Raw genomic sequence first — 18752 nt, forward strand, 5'->3', positions numbered from 1 at the left:
CAGGCTCCTGAATGAGAAAACTTCAAATGTCACAAGGAAATCTATCTTTGAAGTATTTCTGGCCCAACCACAGGTAAAAATGAACATGAAATCTCCCCAGAGAGCGCGTTCTGCTTTTTCCAGCTCAGTATTTGCAAGGCTGAAAGTTCAGGGTGTTCTGATAAGCTCTGAATAAGCAAGGAGACATTTGGGTCCGTATCCAATCCCAGCTCCAGCCTCCTGCGCACTACCAGAGCTAATCTGGGACTGCTAATGAGGGGAAGAGAACTCTTCTTGCTGCCTTTCCTGCCCACTTTCAAACACCGCCTGTGAGAACCTGATTTTGCAGAACAATTTCTCCTGTCCTCAGCTTATTTGTTTGGGGGATCTGCTGTCAATCTGCTTGTATTCAAACTATTTCATGACCTCATTATGAGAGGAAAAAAAAAGAATTTTTCTTAAAGCAATAAAAGCTGGTTCATCTTAGTTTGGGGCAGGGAGGAGAGTGGGTAGTTATGCTGTTTTTTTTGACTGGTGGTGTACATGGGGCAGGTCTCTGATTCAGTCCAGTTTATTTGTTAAACTCCCCTTCTTGTCTGCTGGACATTTCTCTGCTGCTGGGTCTGAGGTTTGTGAGATGACTTCGTGAAAATGAATTAAGCATGGCTTGGAAAGCCTCACATTGCCCAGCAGTGCTCTGATGCGAGTAATGAGTACCCAAGGCATCAAGAAAAGAGAATGTGATGAGCCTGGGGTGGGTAGGGGGCTGCTGGAGGGTATAGGAAGGGATCAGTGCAGATCTCTGGGTTTGGAGAGGGGAAGGAGACCTTTCTGCCTAGTGAAGGGTGGCAGCAGCAGGAAAGAGGGTTTTGGAGGTCTGATAGGCAGCAGAGCAGTGCAGGGACACGAGGTGTGGGTGCAGCCCTGCCTCCAGCACAGCCTCATGTCCCAAATACTGCCCCTGCAAGGTTTTATCTCTTTTCTCAGCAGCTTGGGCATAAGGACAGCAGATATCCGCTTCCCAAGGGGAAGGCTGAGGAAGTGCTATTGATGGAGACAAGAACAAAATCATTAAAAATCTTAGGATAGCTTCAGCTCCCATCCACCTGCAGCTAGAAAAAAATGTATCTCCCACAAAGCTCAGAGTGTCCAAAACAAGCTCATCTCCCCCTGTGAATCCATTCCCTTGGTGGTCTATGGTGGTGCACGTTGATCAGGCTTCAATTACACTTGGAGATTGATTTGGTTTGGCAATCAAAGAGCCTTCACCTCAATTTCTAATGTTCATCCTGTGCATGGGAGTGTCTGCCCAGGATGAACAGAGGGGTGATTAGAGCAGACGCAGCTTTCCCTCAAGTTATCCCATGGTTTTAGAGAAGCAGTGATATTATCCACACATAAGCTACTGCCCCTTGCCTTATCCCCATGTGCCAATAAACATCCACACATAAGCTCGTGTTTATTCCCAAGGAACTGATTATCTCCCCAGTTTTTGCTAAGGAAACATAACCAGGTTTTCCCAGGAGCAGTTAAGGTCACTTCCAGGCAGCTGCTAACATTTGAACACACAAGGGCTCAGCCATAACAAGAGAGGCCAGGAGGGGAAAAACAAGGAAATAAGTCAGGTGAATAATCAAACTCCAGCAGAAATAGGAAGGGACAAATAAGAGTGATAAAGCAGATGTCTCCTAAAGACCAATTTAGTGAAGTTCAGCTTCTGTTAAAAGGACATTTTGCATTAAACACTCTGCATATTGCATATTTTTTTTCCCTTGGAAAGCAGTCATGGGAAAATATCAAGCAGACTATGGCCAAATTATGCAAAAATTGCAAATAAACAGATGCCCACAGTGTTTCATAAAATGTGTGAAATGGATATGACACAGCTTAGAAAACGTTTACATTTCATTCTGAAAATAAACATCTCACCATCAGATGCAAATTAACAGCTATTTTAGCCCTAAATATCCTGAGTGGGACAAAATACGTATTTGGAGTTATTCATTTATGAGAAATGCTATTTTAAACATGATTTCAGGGGTATTACAAAAATAAAAGCCAACAAAAAAAAAGAAACAACAGTATGTATATTTTAACAGTTTGATTTAATCAACTTATATTATAAGTTGTTAAGAATAAGCTTGGTAACATGTAACAACTTTATTTTTACATATTTATTTGAGAGATCAGCTTTGCTGAGCTTTTATCAGCAGTAGACAAAATAATAATTCAATTCTTAAATTTACTGAGACGGAATATTCCTTCTCAGTATGATACAGACTATTGGAAACATTTTCTTTTTAATATGCTAAGGATAATCAAAAGAGTAATAAAATTTGTATTTTTATATTTGTTGAAAAGCACATAGTATCATTATTTGGAGAAATATCTTATAAATATATATTTTTACATGCTATAAATCACTTCTTAGAGGACTAAATATTATGTTTGCAAGAGCAGTAAGTACACAAGTATAAAAGATAATGACATAGTGATGTTTTAAACTTCTGCACATCCTGCATATAAAAACTCAAGGCACAGTTAAAGCATCAGCCCTCCCAGATCCCAGAGCTGCAGTTGTGTTATCATCATTTCACAGTTCACTAAACTGAGACAAGGAAATTTTTAAGGGCTTTGCCCATAATTGTAAAACTGCTACACTAAGGCTGAGAATAAAATTGCTTTTTCAGGCTTCCTTCTCCTTTTTATGATTTATTGATAATTTTTTTAAGGAGAATGTAATATTACAGACTCTTAACCTCCCAATGCCGGATTTAAAAAAAAAACTAGTAAAAAAGATCCTAAAAGTAATTATGCTTTTCTGTAGCAACTCAAGCTTGGCTGTGTGAGTCCGGTTAAATAGAATGTGTACAACATGCCTGCTTTTAGTTGTGTGAAAAGGATGTTTTATTATCAGCTGAGATAAAATCTGGTCACAGCTTCTCATTGCCCTGAATTCACCTGATATGACAGTAAATCCTAATCCCCTCTGCAGAGCTCGATGGCTTTTCTCCACTTCATTTTTTTTTCCCTCTGGCTGAGCACAGACAAGCCCAGCCATGGCTCCTTTTCTCTGCCATGGTTATTTGCTGCCTCTTTTGCTCCTCCATGGCCATGGAGGAGCCATGGTCATGGTCTCATCTCACCCTGATGAGACCTGCCCGTGTCAGGCACAGATTCCTGGCTGCAAATTTGCTTTTGGTTGAAAATGCTCAGCCCAAGGAGCGTCATCACCATGAGCTGTAGGGAAAAAACAAAGGTGTTTTTATTTTTGTGCTTTGAGAACACCCCGCATTTTGTGTAGGTCTGATTTGGGGATGAATGGCTGTGTCCCCATCTCTAAACACTGTGGGAGTTTCATCTGATGCGTTCCAGCATGAGAACGGTTTTTTTTGGACGGGAAAGGATTTGTTTGGCCTCCTCTGTTGAAATCTTTGCTTCAGCAGAAGGGTTGGGTGGGGAGAAGCAGATGGTTCCAGGAATACTGTGGTGCTGGACAAGTCCCGTGGGGAGATGTGAAGCCAGCTGAGTGTAAACACCACCCACGCCCCGCTGGCAGCGCCGAGCCCGGCTGTGCCACAGCCCCACGGGCTCACCCACCCACCCCAGCTCCAGCTGCACAGCCCCCTCCATCCCAGCAGCCAGATATGCCCAATATCCACACACAGATCTCCCAAAATGGAGAGCTGCCTTTCCCATGGTAGAGTCCCTTCTCAGTGCCAGAGGTGGAGGCTGTGGAAGGAGTCTCACTGCTCGTATGAACCAACAAGGAGAGTGCAGTGGGATGAGCCTTTCCTTTGAGTTCCACTTAAAAGGTCAAGTTGATTCATGGGGAAAGCAGTAATAAACCTACAAGGCATAGCAGATTGAAAATTGCAGGAAGAATGGAAAAAAAGACCACCAGCCTTCAGCTCATCCTCTGTCAAGACCGTCCCATCACTATGGTACGGTAAGAGAGTCAGCACTATCACTACTTTATTTCTCTCTTTTAATTACTTACAATTGGATCCTCTGCCTTGCCACATCCATCTTCTAAATTGTCCAGACCTGACTCACAAAGTTTTCTTTGTGTCCATAAGGTGTATCCCTAACAGATTCTACACCAGTAACAGCATCTTAATTTTGGTTTTATTACAATTTGAACTACAAGATATATAAGGTCCTAATAATTTAGTGTTGTTCAAATGCTTTCCCTCTACAAGAGCCTCTTTTTTTTACCATAGGGCTGTACTGGTATTGGCCTGGGATTGGAAGTAAGGTGGGAGCTTTCCCATTCCTGTGGTTACTGGCTCCATGCAAGCCAGAGACAACCCTGGGCCCAGGCAGCTTCCTTACCTCCCTGACAGCCCCAAGGACTCTGGGACTAATTCTTCTCAGTGAGCTATTTGGCTCAAATAGCTCAAATTTTCTATTTATTCCACAAGTCTTTGTCCTGTCCTTAAAGGGATTATTTTTAGATGTGCCTCTTTTTTAAGGACTTCAATCCCATTAACTAACAATAGGAAAAATTCACACTTGTGATGCAGATTTAGGTAAACCGTGAAATTTTAGGGGTTTTTTTCTGAAACCCTTAGAAGTTGACTTTAAACTATATTGAAGCAGTAAAAATACAGTTTATGGCACACCCAGAGCCATATACTGTATCTGCAGTATATTCCTTTCCTTATTCCTAGAACTTCAGCTTTTAACTTCAAATTCCTGTCTCATACAGAGCACACAACTTCAGTAAAGGCTAATAAATTTCTTAGTGTGAAAATGCTAAATATGTTACCCCTTTTCTAGTGGGAATAAGCCCAGTCAGTGGTCACATATTTTCCTTATAACTTCAGCAATGGATGAGTCATAACCCAAAATTTATTCATAGAATTTCAGCTCTTTGGTTTTCCACCACTTTTATGGGAGGCTGTTGCAGACCTTCCCACAGGCATTCTTTATACTCCAGGACCTGTGGAATAGCCTGCAAATAATGGCTTATTCAGAGCTGCCCTTAACATTTCATCTGAGCACCTTATGTGTCAATTGGGAAGCTGATCCCTCCTAGCACAGTCTGAGTCTGTGTGGTTTGAAGCCAAGTTTAGAAGTCAAGGTTCTGGTGCACACCATTGTAATGTTGTACTGTAGAATATTTGATGGAGAGAGCTAGCCCAGCAAAAATCATTTTGTGATCCCTTTTCTTGGTCCAACTCTCCTTAAAATTTTAGTTTCCTTGACATGAGCTGGATCTTTTTCAGAGGTAGCAGCCATCATTGTGTTCTCTGGAAGTTTGTCTCCCTGCAAAGAGTCTGTTTGAGTAACTATTCCCCTCCTCCCTGGGTCCCTGCCACCTTGTTGTCAATCCAGGGCACAGCAATCTGCAAAGCAGACCGTGTTCTGCACCCTGGGTCCCGAGATCCATCAGCTGACAGAGTGTTCCATAGCAGCTACCCCAAAGTTTTAATTACATTGGCCAGAACATGCTGTCTTCACCAAAAAAAGACCTCTCCATCATAAGGAAGTGTTCTGTTGATTTTGTTTCAACCCTGAAGCACATATTTCCATAACCAGGATCTTTCCCTCAAAACCTGGCCAAGTCTCTGGTTGTCCCTGATATTTTCTTTACTACAGATTTTTATTGTTTTAAATTTCTGGGGGACCATGAATCAATTGATTTATCATATACAATAACTAAGTAAAGCAACATCCTCTAGATGATTTTGTGACATTAACAGCTCTGCTGTGGTTTGTCTGCTCACTGTGTGATGGATGCTGTGTTCCAGAGATCCAATCTTCCTTTCCATCCCAAGTTTGGGCTCCTGAGTCAGAATCTGCAGGGGTTTGCTTACAAAAGCAGCTCCACTTGATGTTGAGTTTCAAGCACTGCCACATCCCACAGTGAGCCCACTCTTCTGGCCAGACAACAGGCTGCCCCTCACCAGTGCCTGCAGTAAAACACCAGCTAGAAGACAGTAACAATCCCCTCCACCTCCTCCTGACCTGGGACATTTTCCATTACTAAGAGGATTTGGATGAACATCTGCCATCCAGGGATTTTCTCTGAAAAAAAAAAAAAAAAAAAAAAAAAAAAGAAAAAAAAGTTTGGCAGATCATTTTTTCTTCCTCACCAGGGTCTGGCAGTGCTGGCAGGGTTCACTGTCAGATGGGTGGCTGTGATGCACCAGTGAGTAGATACAGGGCTTATCATCACTTCCTTCTGCTGGCTGCCATCATAGTTGCTCCATTAAATGGGGCTCAGGAGCCAGGGTAAAAGCATTAAGCCATCCAGCCCTGCATTAAGATCCTTCCTTCAGGAAGTTTTTGGACTACAACTGTTTTTGCTTTGGCTCACCCTTGCAATTTGCACTTCCGTGAACAAGCTGGAGGTCAAAGATAATAGAGATCCCAGATTCTGAGATGTGTCTGTACTTTCTCTTGAGATCAGTACCTGAAACCTTTACACACCTTCAGATCTCCTCACCAGGACAGCTTGGATCAGGAGGGTAGGGCAGGGAGTGCAAGGATTGGTAGCACAGAGCCATGTGCTCATGGTGGAGGTACAATTGGCCAAATCTGGCTCCACAGTTCTGGTACAAAGGCTTTTATTAGACAAGAACAGATTTATTTTTTTTTTTTATGCCTTTGACACACAAATCCTGCCCGCCAGACATCATGTGGATTGAAAAGAATCACTCACAGATAGGTGACCCCACTGTGGAATAGAGAGATTTAAGAAATCCAAACTTTTCCCCATCTGATCAATGTGATGCAAGCGTCCTTCAAATGCTGCAATGGATCTCTGCTGCATAGCCTTTAATTTAGTAATGCATTTTAAATCAAGTGCAGGCATTTGCAATCAAAAGGAAGACAGGATCAGCTGCCAGATAACTCTGCATTAGCCCTTAGCTGGCTTTGCTGGATGGCACAGAGCTGCCAGACTGATTATTTTGTTTAAACATTAATAAATTACAAAAACTTTCATTGCCACCTTGTTTTCCAAGTGTATTTGACAGAACAGGACCTGGGGAAGGCACTGGTTCTCAAGAGAAGCCAAGCTTGGTTCAAGGTGAGGAAGGAACCTCCAAAGAGTCAACCACGCCTGAGAAATGGTTTTTTTTAGCTGTATTTCTTCAATAAATGAATAGGAATGTTTCCTGTTAAGGCAGTGTATTTACTTGCTTAGCATCCAATGCCTTCACTCGGGGCCAGGGATGCAGGGAGCACTGCTGCTTTCCTTCAACCCCAACTCAGCTGGGTCCTGAACCTGACATGTCCCCAGTCTCCAAACATCCTCAAGCATCATCCCTTTCCTTCAAGAACTCCCTGCACTGCAGGGAGAGCAGAAAGTTCTGCTTCCCAGCAAGCAGATGTTCTCCATCCTGAAATAGTTCAGCCCATCTGGATCACATCCAGCAGTGGTCAGGCCCCACCAGGATCTCCACATCAGGACTGTGCAGCCTATAGACACAGGCTACAATCCTGTCAATGGGGTTTGATATGATGCATGAGGTTCTCTTGGGAGCAGCCTCTTGTACCTCTGTGCTCCCCAGGAAAAGCTGTGGTTGCAACCAATTTCTTCTGAACTACATCTGGAAAGTAGATAAAATAAATGAAAAAATATATTCCTGAACCTTTGAGCATTATGAACTAGTGTTATTTACACTGGTACCTGCATAAAAAAAGGCAATAAAATCTGTGGCCCTTTTGCAGCAGTGGCAGTAGAAGAGGAAAGGACAACTGCCATGTTCTCCAGGAGAGTGGCAAGCACAAACTGAGCAGGGTACAGGGAGACTGCCCAGGGTGGAAACCCATTGTCTCCTATTCAGCCTGGCACTAAATGAGTCATTGAGACTATCTTTGAGGACCCCATAGCAGAAGATCTAGTGAAGTCAGGTTAAAAAGAAGAATCCATCTTTCTTAACAATATTAGAGAGATAACTCTATAGAGCAAACTGTCCAGACAAGCCTCAGATTCTCCCTTCTCCTGAAATTTTCAGATCAAGCCTGCACTCTTGAGTAAGCCGTGCTTTAGTTAGACACCAGCTATTGGCTCAGTAACGAAGGAAGTAGCTGAGCTACACGAGGTGAGTCTGGGTAACAGACTGATCCTTTCAGACACAGCTGGGAAAAGCAGAGAGTGAAAGAGATGAAACACTGCAAAGAGATTTAGCCATGCTTCATCAGTCTCTCTGCTCTCACAGCTTTCTGAGCATAAACAGCAGCCCGACAGAGCCTCTCCCTACACATCCTCCATCCCACTGCACTCAGGGGGGTCAGAGGAGTTAAGACATCAGACTTCTGTTGTATTGTTGGTGGCACATAGCTGGGACACGTGCATCCTAAGCTGCTTATGCCTGGCCATTGCTTACGTGCAGGGGAAATGTGAGCAGCGAGGTTGGGAAGGAAAGATGTGGGGCTGGTCAAATGAGGGTATGTCCATATTGCCTGAAGTGATGCAAGCTCTCAGGCACGAGATGGGAAAATTACTGTCCTGCCAAAGGGCAGAGTTTCTGGCATCTGAGATTTGGGGTGGTTAGGAGCATCTCTATTGCACAATATGCCAGGACGACATCAGCTGCCACAGGAGCACTTTCAAAGTTGCTTCTACCCTGTGTACTATTTCCACCCTGTTAACAAGAGGATTGTCTCTCTCCCTTCCAGGCTTGATAGTCTACTTAGGAATGATGGTGGGGGCTGTCCTGCTGGGTGGCCTCGCTGACAAACTGGGAAGAAAGCAATGCCTCATCATATCACTTGCAATCAATGCTGCCTTTGCGTTCCTCTCCTCCTTCGTCCAGGGATACGGATTCTTCCTCTTCTGCCGCCTTATCTCAGGCCTCGGGTGGGTACCTGGTGAACCTGGCCTGGGGCAGCCCCAGCACAGCTGGGCAGTGTGGGGTGGGACAAGCAGAGGTGCTCAGGAGATGCATCCCTGGTGCCCAGCCAGGATGGCATTGCCATTTGGGACGTGTGGCTGTGTTACCTCGCTCTTGACCCTTAGAGCTCTAATGGTGGGAAAGTTTGGTCATTGATGTTCTTCTGGTACTGCCCAAATTGTGCAGAAATGTGGGTGAGACTGAAAAATGCCCACCTCCAAGGCCTCCACTGAGATCCTCAGAAGTTCCCACGGGCTGCCAGTATTTTGCCTCCCCTAAAATGAGTGATCATGAAATAACAAGAGGAGATGTTTAAGCGAAGAGCAGGGTATTACTCTGGGTTTGTACAAACTACAGAAAATTCAGCTTTTAGAGCATGAGAAGGATCATGTTCATCTTTGACATCTAAGACCAGTGCAGCCAAAGAGAGATTTGAATTTTTCCTCCAAGTTTCACTTCTGAGCAGCCCATCTGTGAGTGCGACCTTCCCTCATTAAACATGCAATCCTAACCACAAACACATTGAAGCTGACCCTCATTTTTCTCATGTGCTGTTTTTTCTCCTCAGTATTGGGGGCACCCTCCCCATCGTGTTTGCCTATTTCTCTGAATTCCTGTCTCGTGAGAAGAGGGGGGAACACCTGAGCTGGCTTTGCATGTTCTGGATGATTGGTGGCATTTATGCTTCAGCAATGGCTTGGAGCATCATCCCACATTACGGTAATCTGTGCTTTTGAATTTCTACACCACCACATTCCTGCACTACTACACCACCCCACATCCTTGCACAGGTAGTGACAGTTCTTACACATCCCAGCATAAATACCACTGAAAAGAATAGATACCTGAAGGGCTCACAGAAGGTCTCATAGATTGACTGCACGATTGACTGATGGACACTAAGGCTGTAGATAGGACTGGATGGGGTTGCTTTCCATCTGAAGTCTAAAATACATCCCTTGAATTACACTGCTGGAGCCTGAGTTCTTAATCTAAATGTCAGCTCATTCAGGGAAAAAAAATGACTGAGATTATGTGGCAAAAATTGATCCAGTTATCAAAAATAAGCAACTTTAATCAGGGAGTCACTGGATGCTGTGGATGACAGCAGTGAGCACAGCACATGTGCTTTTCCTTAGCCAGGTGTCCACACTGTCAGGGCTGTGTACCTGGTGACACATCTGCCCAGCATGAGATGTGTTAAAGTCACTTCTGACTTCACCTAAATGGATGCAGGAGTGGAATGGGTTCCCTGCCCTCAGCTGGAAGTGGGAATGAAAAAGTAGATGGCTGTAAACTGAAATTTACTTGTGCTCTGAGAAGAAAAAGCCTGCATGTAGCATGGAATTCCTTGTAACTCGTGTATAGAGCCTAGGAAAACACCAGAAGCAAATATCTACTGGAAAAGATTAATTCCCCCAGTATTCAGTGACACCAGCTGTTTGCAAAATCCTGTTTGAGGAAAGTAGGACAGTTCACAAAACCCACAAAGGAAACCACTAACATTTACCTATCCATCATTTCATTTCTAGCACATTTAAAGCACGTTCAGAATAGAGAAATATTCATGCTTTTGATTGACATGACAGAGGCTGTTGGAAGAAATAGGTAAACTTACTGTAGTGGTTTCTGGTAGAAATAATTCTATTACCTGCAACAACATTTGCTTTTAAAAGCCCTTATATATTTACATTACAATTATTTTTCAGATGACTTTTTGATATTGTGTTTTTGTAGCTTCTTTTTTGATTTCCAGTGTTCCACCTACTCTTATGGAACTTTGTGAAATCATTAGAACACCATGACTGGCTCAGATGAGACCTCTGCAAAACCCATTGCTTGATGATTTCCCTAATATGTGAATAAAATTTTTATAGAAAAAAAAATTTAACAGTCCTTAAGAGATTTGAGCCTAGGGAGAGTGAATGGAGCAATGTAAGAGAATGAGGCTGTACTTTCCAGTTCTTAGCAGGGGAATACCTAACTTGGTCAAACACCAGGAAAAAATCAGGAGAAGGGGTATCTCAAATGCAGGATTAGGATTTTGGTGCTTTTAAGTTTGAACCCTAGCTCAGGTTTTTGTAGGTCTGGAAAAAAAATAAACTTGTTTTTATCGCTCACTTCCATGAAATGTGAAACACATATGTGATGTAGGAGATGGAAAGAAGCTGTCTCTAAAGTGCCTCTCAGATTAGAGATTTAACCTTTGTAAACCTTCACTGAGAAATGATCAATTCTGGCCCTTATTCCTGTACCATTTTCCAGCCTTACTTGCCTACAGCTTCTCTGAGCTGTTCCTATCACTGGGTGATTTCTACACTCAAAGATAAAAGAAGGTTTTTAAAAGGCAGAGCCTGAGCATGCTCCAATTTCTGTAATGAACATGAAACTTGCTGCTATACACTGAGCACGCTATTGAGCCTCCAAGAGCCACCAGCACTAAGAATAGCAAACTTTCAACCTGTCCTCATGTCATACAGAGCTGCAAAGTTCTGAGCAGAGAAAAGCTCAGAATTCCTGGTCAGTATTTTCATTTGTTGGCTCTTGCTGTTTCCAGGCTGGGGGTTCAGCATGGGAACCAAGTACCACTTCCACAGCTGGAGAGTCTTTGTGCTGGTGTGTGCTCTGCCCTGCATCGCCTCCCTGGTGGCGCTGAAATTCATGCCTGAAAGCCCACGGTTTTTGCTGGAGGTAAGGTGATTCATCTCTGATATCTGCAGAGGATGGCAGGTCCCTAATGTGTCACTGTCTGTCTTTCTTTGTCCCATCAAACACACAGAGCACAAGCTCAGAGGCAAAGCCACTCCTGCGTGTCTACCCCAGCTCCACAGACTGCTTGAACCCCAAAGGTTGCAGACTGTGGGGTCAGTCACTGATGATTAGTGTGTCACTGCCTGATAGGGTACAGAAGGAAGGTAATGAGAGATGGGAATTTTATCTGTCCGACAAAGGCCCTTTTTGAAAACATCTCACAGAGTTTGGGCATGGAGCTGCTGAATCCTGGTGGTAGAGCAAAGAGTAAAGTACATTTCACTGAGTAAAATACTTCAGCCTCAGAAATCTTAAGCAAGTTTCTGTATCTCCACTTCACAGGTGGAACATGTAGCAATACATAGTTCAAGCCTGCAAGTCTTTAGCAGAGTTGGGATGAGAGTCCAGTTCTCCTCACCCATCTCCTCTTCTTTCATCTGTTTTAAAGCTCTATCCCTGACCCCTTTTCTGCCTCAAGCAGTTTTAGGACAACTCCTTTCTCCAGCACAGACATGCTGCACTCTGTGAACACCAGCCATGCCTTCAGCTCTTCAGGTTTCATGCAGCCCAGGCTGTCTGTGTGCTTCTCTACTATGCTGGACCTCTAGAATTGCTTTCTCTCTGTGCTTTGATAAATTACAGAGCTGGGAGCTTGAACACTTGCTTTCCTTCTCTTTGGTGTTTTCAGATTGGTAAACATGATGAAGCTTGGATGATTCTCAAGCAAGTCCATGACACTAACATGCGTGCCAAGGGTGAGCCAGAGAGGGTGTTTACGGTGAGTTGAGCAAAGCCATTGGTTAAGAAAAGCTGGACATACCCTCCTTAGCACAGCACAGCACGACTTTATTTCTCCTCGGGACTCTTTCAATGTAATCTCTCCCCCAGCAACCAGAAAAAGGACTGTGAAAAACATTTGGTGGGCTTAAGCTTAGATGCCAGTCTGTTTGTCCAAGAATTAGTCAAGTCTGTCAACTGCAGAAAGTACTTTTCATTCCTGGTGTTACTCTACATCCTTTAGACCAGTGATTTCTCAATTACGCACGTGTTTAATTAGCTTGCTCTAAGAGACTAAAACAAAATAAGAGACATATTAGGCATGTGGGAGACCTGAGTCACTCCTTTCTCCATTCTGGCTTCTAATCAAAGTCTGATTAAACTTCACGCACTTTCTAATGAGCTTTCCAAACTCCACCTGCCTCATATCCAGTCTTTAATCTCCCCAAGGGAAAGTGGGATGAGTGGTTATTACTCATTGGCCTGCTGCTTGTTGTGAAAAAGCTCACGCCAGCAGAGTTGTTAACAGTAAAATCAGAGGAAAGGTTTATGCTGGGGTTAGCTGCAAATTACTATAATTCAGTGTTAAAATCCTGATGAGCCAGCCAGGGAAGAACTCCTGATTTATTCTTTTAAAGATGAGAGCACACATGCTTTTAAAGGATGGAAAAAAAGGAGATACACTTGTGTGTGAAACATGTATTTTTGATTAAGAAGGAAAACAACGCTCCATGCTCAGAAGGGTTGTCAGGAGACTGTGCCCCTCGGGAGTGATTCTTCAAGGAAAATAAAATTTCATATCTGAGCATGACAACTGCATGCAGGTTCATGCAGGATCTTAATGAGCATGTGTTATTTTTAGGCTACCAACCATTTGAGTAATGCAAACCCTGATAGCAAAGGTGAGAAGTGGTTTTCTTCAAATCCATCACTGGCTGTAACGCTGAGCTGGGAAATGAAGCTCAAATATAAAAATATATAAATATATATATATATATCTCCCAAAGTAGGGCACTATGAGAGTCTGAGCTGAGTAGGAGAATGAAGGAGCAGCAGTACAGCCCCCATTAGTGCTGGTTACTCCATGCCACAGAGCCATGAGAGCAGTGGAGGAGCTGAGCTCACATCGCACCTCGAAGCTGAGCCGAGATGCGCTGACACCCCCTGGCACAGGAGGCTGATCATTGCTCCTGGTGTGGCACAAACTGCCAGGGTTTGTGCTTTTCTGACAGGCTAGAAGCTGTCAGTTTGTGGTGAGTCAGCCTGTACGGGACAGCTCCCAGATCTGACATTTAATTTGTGCCAGGAAGAGGAATGCAGAGACTCCAGAGCTGAGCCAAGGCGCTCGTTCACACTCAGAAATTTATTCAGCAGATTTTCGCCTCCTCCTTGTGTTTACAAACAGTTCTGTTTTCCTTGAATATGTCCTTTAATTAAATTTACTAAGCAAATATTTACTGGTATACATTTGTAAGTTTTCCTGAGCAGTCCAGTTCAGGTATTCAGCTGTGAAAATTCAGGTTATTTTGGTGAAGCAAACTGGTTGCATTGTGTGGGCTCACTCGATGGCAGGATACATTTTCAGCTGCAAAGATTCCCATCTACACATTCATTTGTCATGGAAGTTCTGTCAGTGGTATTTAAAAGATGTTGAATGAGAAATGTTCCTGCTAGTTGTCTTAGAAGAATGAAACCCCAAAGACACAGTTTGGGTAGAAGTGGCTGATCTTAGAGATAATTTTTACTCTACTTTCTGAGTCCTGATTTGTAGTGGGAATCTGAAGATACAGAAATAAGGTAGTATACAGGTACATTAGCCAGCAAATGAAAGATTGAAGTGGGCATGATGTGCTTAAAATATTTCGTGGAAGAGGAGAGAGAGAGAGGATGAAGGGATAGATGAAAAGAAGGAAGCAAGGCTTATTTCCGTTAATAGTCTCTTGCTGTAATTAAATCAATGAGCTCAATTGCTAATGCTAACTTTCAAGGGAAAAATAATAAGGGTTATTAGGTGGAAACATTGCCCAGAAAACAGTGGAATTTAAATCCACCCAAGATCAATTCTAGAAACTGCAGTCCAATTTTTTTCCTTTTTTTTTTTTTCTTCCTCCAGGTTTCCTATATCAAAACTCCAAAGCAAGTAGATGAATTTATTGAAATCCAGAGCTCAACAGGGACCTGGTACCAGCGGTGGCTGGTCAGAATCACGACTACTTTAAAACAGGTAAAGAGAAGAAAAAAACTTCACGCAGTGCTCCAGTGCCTCTTTGCTTCAGGTCGTTGTACCTTGAAACCCTGACTCCCACCTCAGAAAATCTGTTCTTTACAAAGAGCTGTAATCTGAGTGCACTTTCTGTGCAGATGTGTGCATGCTACCAGCCAGGCCCCAAAATGCCCCTGTGAGCATCACTGCCATCCAGCAGTGCAGAGCTTCCAGGAGCAGCCACAGCCCCAAGCACTTGGCTCTCCTCCTGGGCAGATAAATATCGATTCTCTCTCCCCAAGCCTTAAGTGGAATTACCACCTGCAGTGGAGGCAGAAAGTGCTTGCTCTTTGTTCCTGCTGAGACCAGGTTTCTAAGAATATTGTAGTGTCTCCTGGGTTAATTTAACCTTTCACATCTGCTATGCTGCTCATCTAATGCCCATGTAGGATTGTGGAAAACCTTCTAAAAACTTCTAGTCTTGAAGGATAAGCTGAAAATAAAGGAAAGGTCTTCTTAATAGCAATGCAGGGGCTTTACTATTACTATACTTACATGTCAAGATAAGAGCTTGAGGAGTTGCATCCTCATGTTCTTGGCGGCGTTTTCTGCAGTGAGTCAAGAGCAGAACTTGGTTTGCCTCCTGCTTGGCTTCACCCCTACCCGATTTCATCTTATACCTCCTAAAGTGCCAGCTGTGTTTGGGCTTTTGCTCTCCAGAGAGCTTTCGATCTCAGTTTGAAAGCACTCCTGACATGATACATATATTTGAAAAGATAAAGCTGTCAGAGGGTCAGAGAACAATCTCATATCCACATTTGCTGATATAACCTGAGAGAGACACTGCCTCATACCCAGACCTGATCGTGCACTCCAGCTCATTACAGAGGGCTCAGATCAAGTACTCTGGCACTGAGCTGAATAAGTGACTTTTTGTAAGCCGTTTACTCAATAAATATAATTTGAAAAAACACTGAATATAAGCCACACATCTGACCTTCCTCTAATGAACCCATTTTTCTGACATTAGGTTTATGATGCACTCAGAAATTAAGCTGTCAAGTGTCTGCTGGGGTGTCCTGGCAGCTAATTCCTTCTTGTGGATTTGTAGGTCTGGGACAATGTGCTATATTGTTTAACAGCCCAGTACAGGATGAACACACTGATGCTGGCTGTGGTTTGGTTTACAATGGCCTTAAGGTAAGGAAGATACTTCTTTATTTTTTTCAAGAAACTAAAGCAGTATTCAGAGTCTGAATAGTTATTTACACATGTAAATAAACTATTACACAATTAATCCTGGTCTTATTTTAAAGAGTCTTTGTGAACTAAGCCTTGCTCTCCTACAAATATTGATCAATCTGACTGCTTTATATGAAGTACAAGGTGCTTTGAACAAATCAGGACTTGAGAAGTGGTTGGTAGCGCAGTAATAGATTGACTTTCTGACCTTTAGATCTTTCATTTGATCTTGTCCATACACACAAAAAAGACACAACCCTACCAGACAATCAGCCATTCCTTAGTCTAGATCAAAACCACTCAGGGGAGTCTAAATCTAAACTAAAGGTAAATTTTGTCTAACTCTCACTTAAACTGCACACTTACAGAAATCAGCCCAGTTTGTTTATTCTCTGCTAATTTAATGGGTAGCAAGGTTACACATTTCTGTATTCCCCAGCCAAGGGGAACTGAAATGAGTAGTCCTTCTTCAAGTGAAGGAGAATGGACCAACATTCTTCTGAGATCAGCGGGGTGCTTAGAGCACAGAAACACTTTGCTCAGTCCTGTGTCAGAACTGAGCAAGAATTTGTGTCACACAAGCATTCACATTTGGAATTTAACAAGTTTACAAGCTGTGAAGTGGGTCTTTGGGAGAATCTTGTGTCCTGATGTGTCTCCCAATCCTGCTGCAGTTACTATGGCCTTATTGTCTGGTTCCCTGACATGATCCGCTATTTCCAAGACGAGGCATATGAATCCCGGGTGAAGATCTTTGATGAGGAAGAAGTGTCCCATTTCACCTTTAATTTCACCCTGGAAAACCAGATCCATAGAAATGGGGAATACAGGAATGACAAGTAAGTGAACAAAATTTACTTTGATGCATTCAAACTGAAATAATTTTCTAGAAAGCTCTTTCTTTCTTTTCCATTTTCCATCAACTTGAACTTCTCTGTTGTTCTTTTGGACACTCAATCTAAATCTCAAGTTCCAGAGGCAGTTTTTGACAGACAAAATTTAATTTTAATCCTTTTTTTCCACCTACTTTTCCTCTGTCACTGACTTCTGCAGAACCCAGGGGATGCCTGTGAGGAGTCCTGTTTCCAACAGCCCTGAGCTGGGATCAGGGTAGCAAGTGCCCACCTGGCCGTGCTGGGCAGCCCTGCATGCAGAGGTGACTACTTTTTCCTTAGCCCACACTGACATCTACTGGGCTTGGGCAGCCACTGGTAATGAAATTGCTGCCGGATTTCCAAAATAAAAAGCTATTTCTTCTTGAAGTCCTCTATATGAATTACCCCAGTCTCCATCCTGCAGCCCATTAGTGCAAGCTGGGCTGTGGCCATGCTGGGGTGCTTCCCCCACTGCAGTCACTGTCTCCCCACAAATGAGTGAGTCACCTTCTCTTTTAGTGTTTTGAAGTCAGAGCATTTGCTCCAGCAGGACATCATTGCTTTCCTTCCCTTTTTCCTCCTATTTGGGCTGGCCTTGTTTTTCCTTCTGCATCCAGCCTGGACCCCAATCACTCTATGTTCCACAGCAGTGTAAATCCTGGTCATTCCATTACTACTATTCAAAATCCCAATAAAATCCCAATTAAAAGGAAATCCCAATAAAAAGGAAAAATATCCCTCTGTAATTTCTGTGATCTCATTGCCCCAGGTAGACCTAACAGGGTGCTGCTCCAGCTGCTGTGCTGCTGGGGGCTCCTACCCATGCTCAATGTTACACAAAACACTCATTGTTTTAATCTTCACAGCTGAAACCACATCTCATTGCCCAGCCAGGTTGTTCCAGTCCCCTCAGAAACCATTTCTTTGTTATATATTTGATATATATTGGTGGGGGACCCCAACATGTGTCCTCATGTCCTTCCATACACCTTCCCTGCAGCAAGGAGCTGAGTTGATGATGCAAACCTAGCCCCGCAATTCCTCTTCCCCAAAAGAACGTGGTTAGAAGCAGATGTTGGTCCAATTTAGGGATTGGGGACATTTTTCTTATGCCTAGAAGAGGTGCTGAATTTTCACTAACTCCATTGAGAATTAAGGATACTCAGCACCTTGCTGGATGAAGACATAAAACTGTATGTAAATCACTATTCTCCCACCTTGGCCTCTCCATTTCAAATACTCAAAACCTCATCAAGCTAAATTGCAGTAATGCCCAGAAATTATCTCAGAATGGTTTACAGCTGTGTTTGCTCCGCAGCCCTTGGCTGTGAGCTAAAACTCCATGGATCACCAGGCCATTGCTCTCTGAGTCTTCTAAAGTTGGGTATTTAAAAAGCAAACTGCAGGAGGGAAAATGGGTTTTAACAGCCTTTAGGAGTAAATACATTACAAGTAAATGCATCACTGAGAAAATGCAGAACAGCTTAAGTTTTGCTGTAACCTGTGAGACCCTCTACATGGAGCAAAACACTTGAATAATCTTCTCGTGGTATTTTTATATAATTGTGCATTAATAATTTCTGTTAGTAGGCTCAGTCAAGAAGCCCTGCAGTGCTCATTTAAAGGTGTAAACAACCATCACGTTACGCTGTGTTAAAAGTGCTCAATTCAATTAAGCTGCAGAGTATATGTTAGAAGGCCTTTTTTCATCGGGTGACAGTCATGGCCTCTTTAAATGGAGCAATAATGCTTGTTCTTAATAGCTCCTTACATCTTCTAAACATGTCTGTGCATTACCTAATACATCTTCTCAGTGTTCCTGCAAAATCTCACAGGTAAATCAATATTGTGTCATCCTTCAGGCAGCCAGGTCAGACATGTCACACTTCCCATCAGAGGAGAAATCAATCACCTGACACAGTTTATTATTTTTAGTGAAATCTGTTTTCATTACATGGTAAGTAATAAACCTCAAACAGAGATGGTTACAAGCAGAACTCGGATTATCTCTCCACTCTCTCCAGAATGCCTGCTGCATTTTCACTAAAAAAATCACTTTGAGTTTAAACAACTGTC

At 43.0% G+C, this 18752-nt stretch overlaps 1 protein-coding gene across 2 annotated transcripts in view; it reads left to right on the forward strand.

The window, feature by feature from the left end:
- SV2B (synaptic vesicle glycoprotein 2B) overlaps positions 1-18752 on the forward strand; it is a 65871-nt gene that overhangs the window by 36654 nt on the left and 10465 nt on the right. For both annotated transcript variants that reach the window (XM_030955622.1, XM_030955621.1), the window contains 7 exons: positions 8614-8794; positions 9397-9548; positions 11386-11519; positions 12268-12357; positions 14470-14580; positions 15671-15759; positions 16476-16640. In XM_030955622.1, the coding sequence (XP_030811482.1) occupies positions 8614-8794; positions 9397-9548; positions 11386-11519; positions 12268-12357; positions 14470-14580; positions 15671-15759; positions 16476-16640 (922 nt within the window). The remainder of the gene's footprint in view (positions 1-8613; positions 8795-9396; positions 9549-11385; positions 11520-12267; positions 12358-14469; positions 14581-15670; positions 15760-16475; positions 16641-18752) is intronic.

Source organism: Camarhynchus parvulus, chromosome 10 (genome assembly GCF_901933205.1).
Source record: "Camarhynchus parvulus chromosome 10, STF_HiC, whole genome shotgun sequence".
Lineage (NCBI taxonomy): Eukaryota > Metazoa > Chordata > Aves > Passeriformes > Thraupidae > Camarhynchus > Camarhynchus parvulus.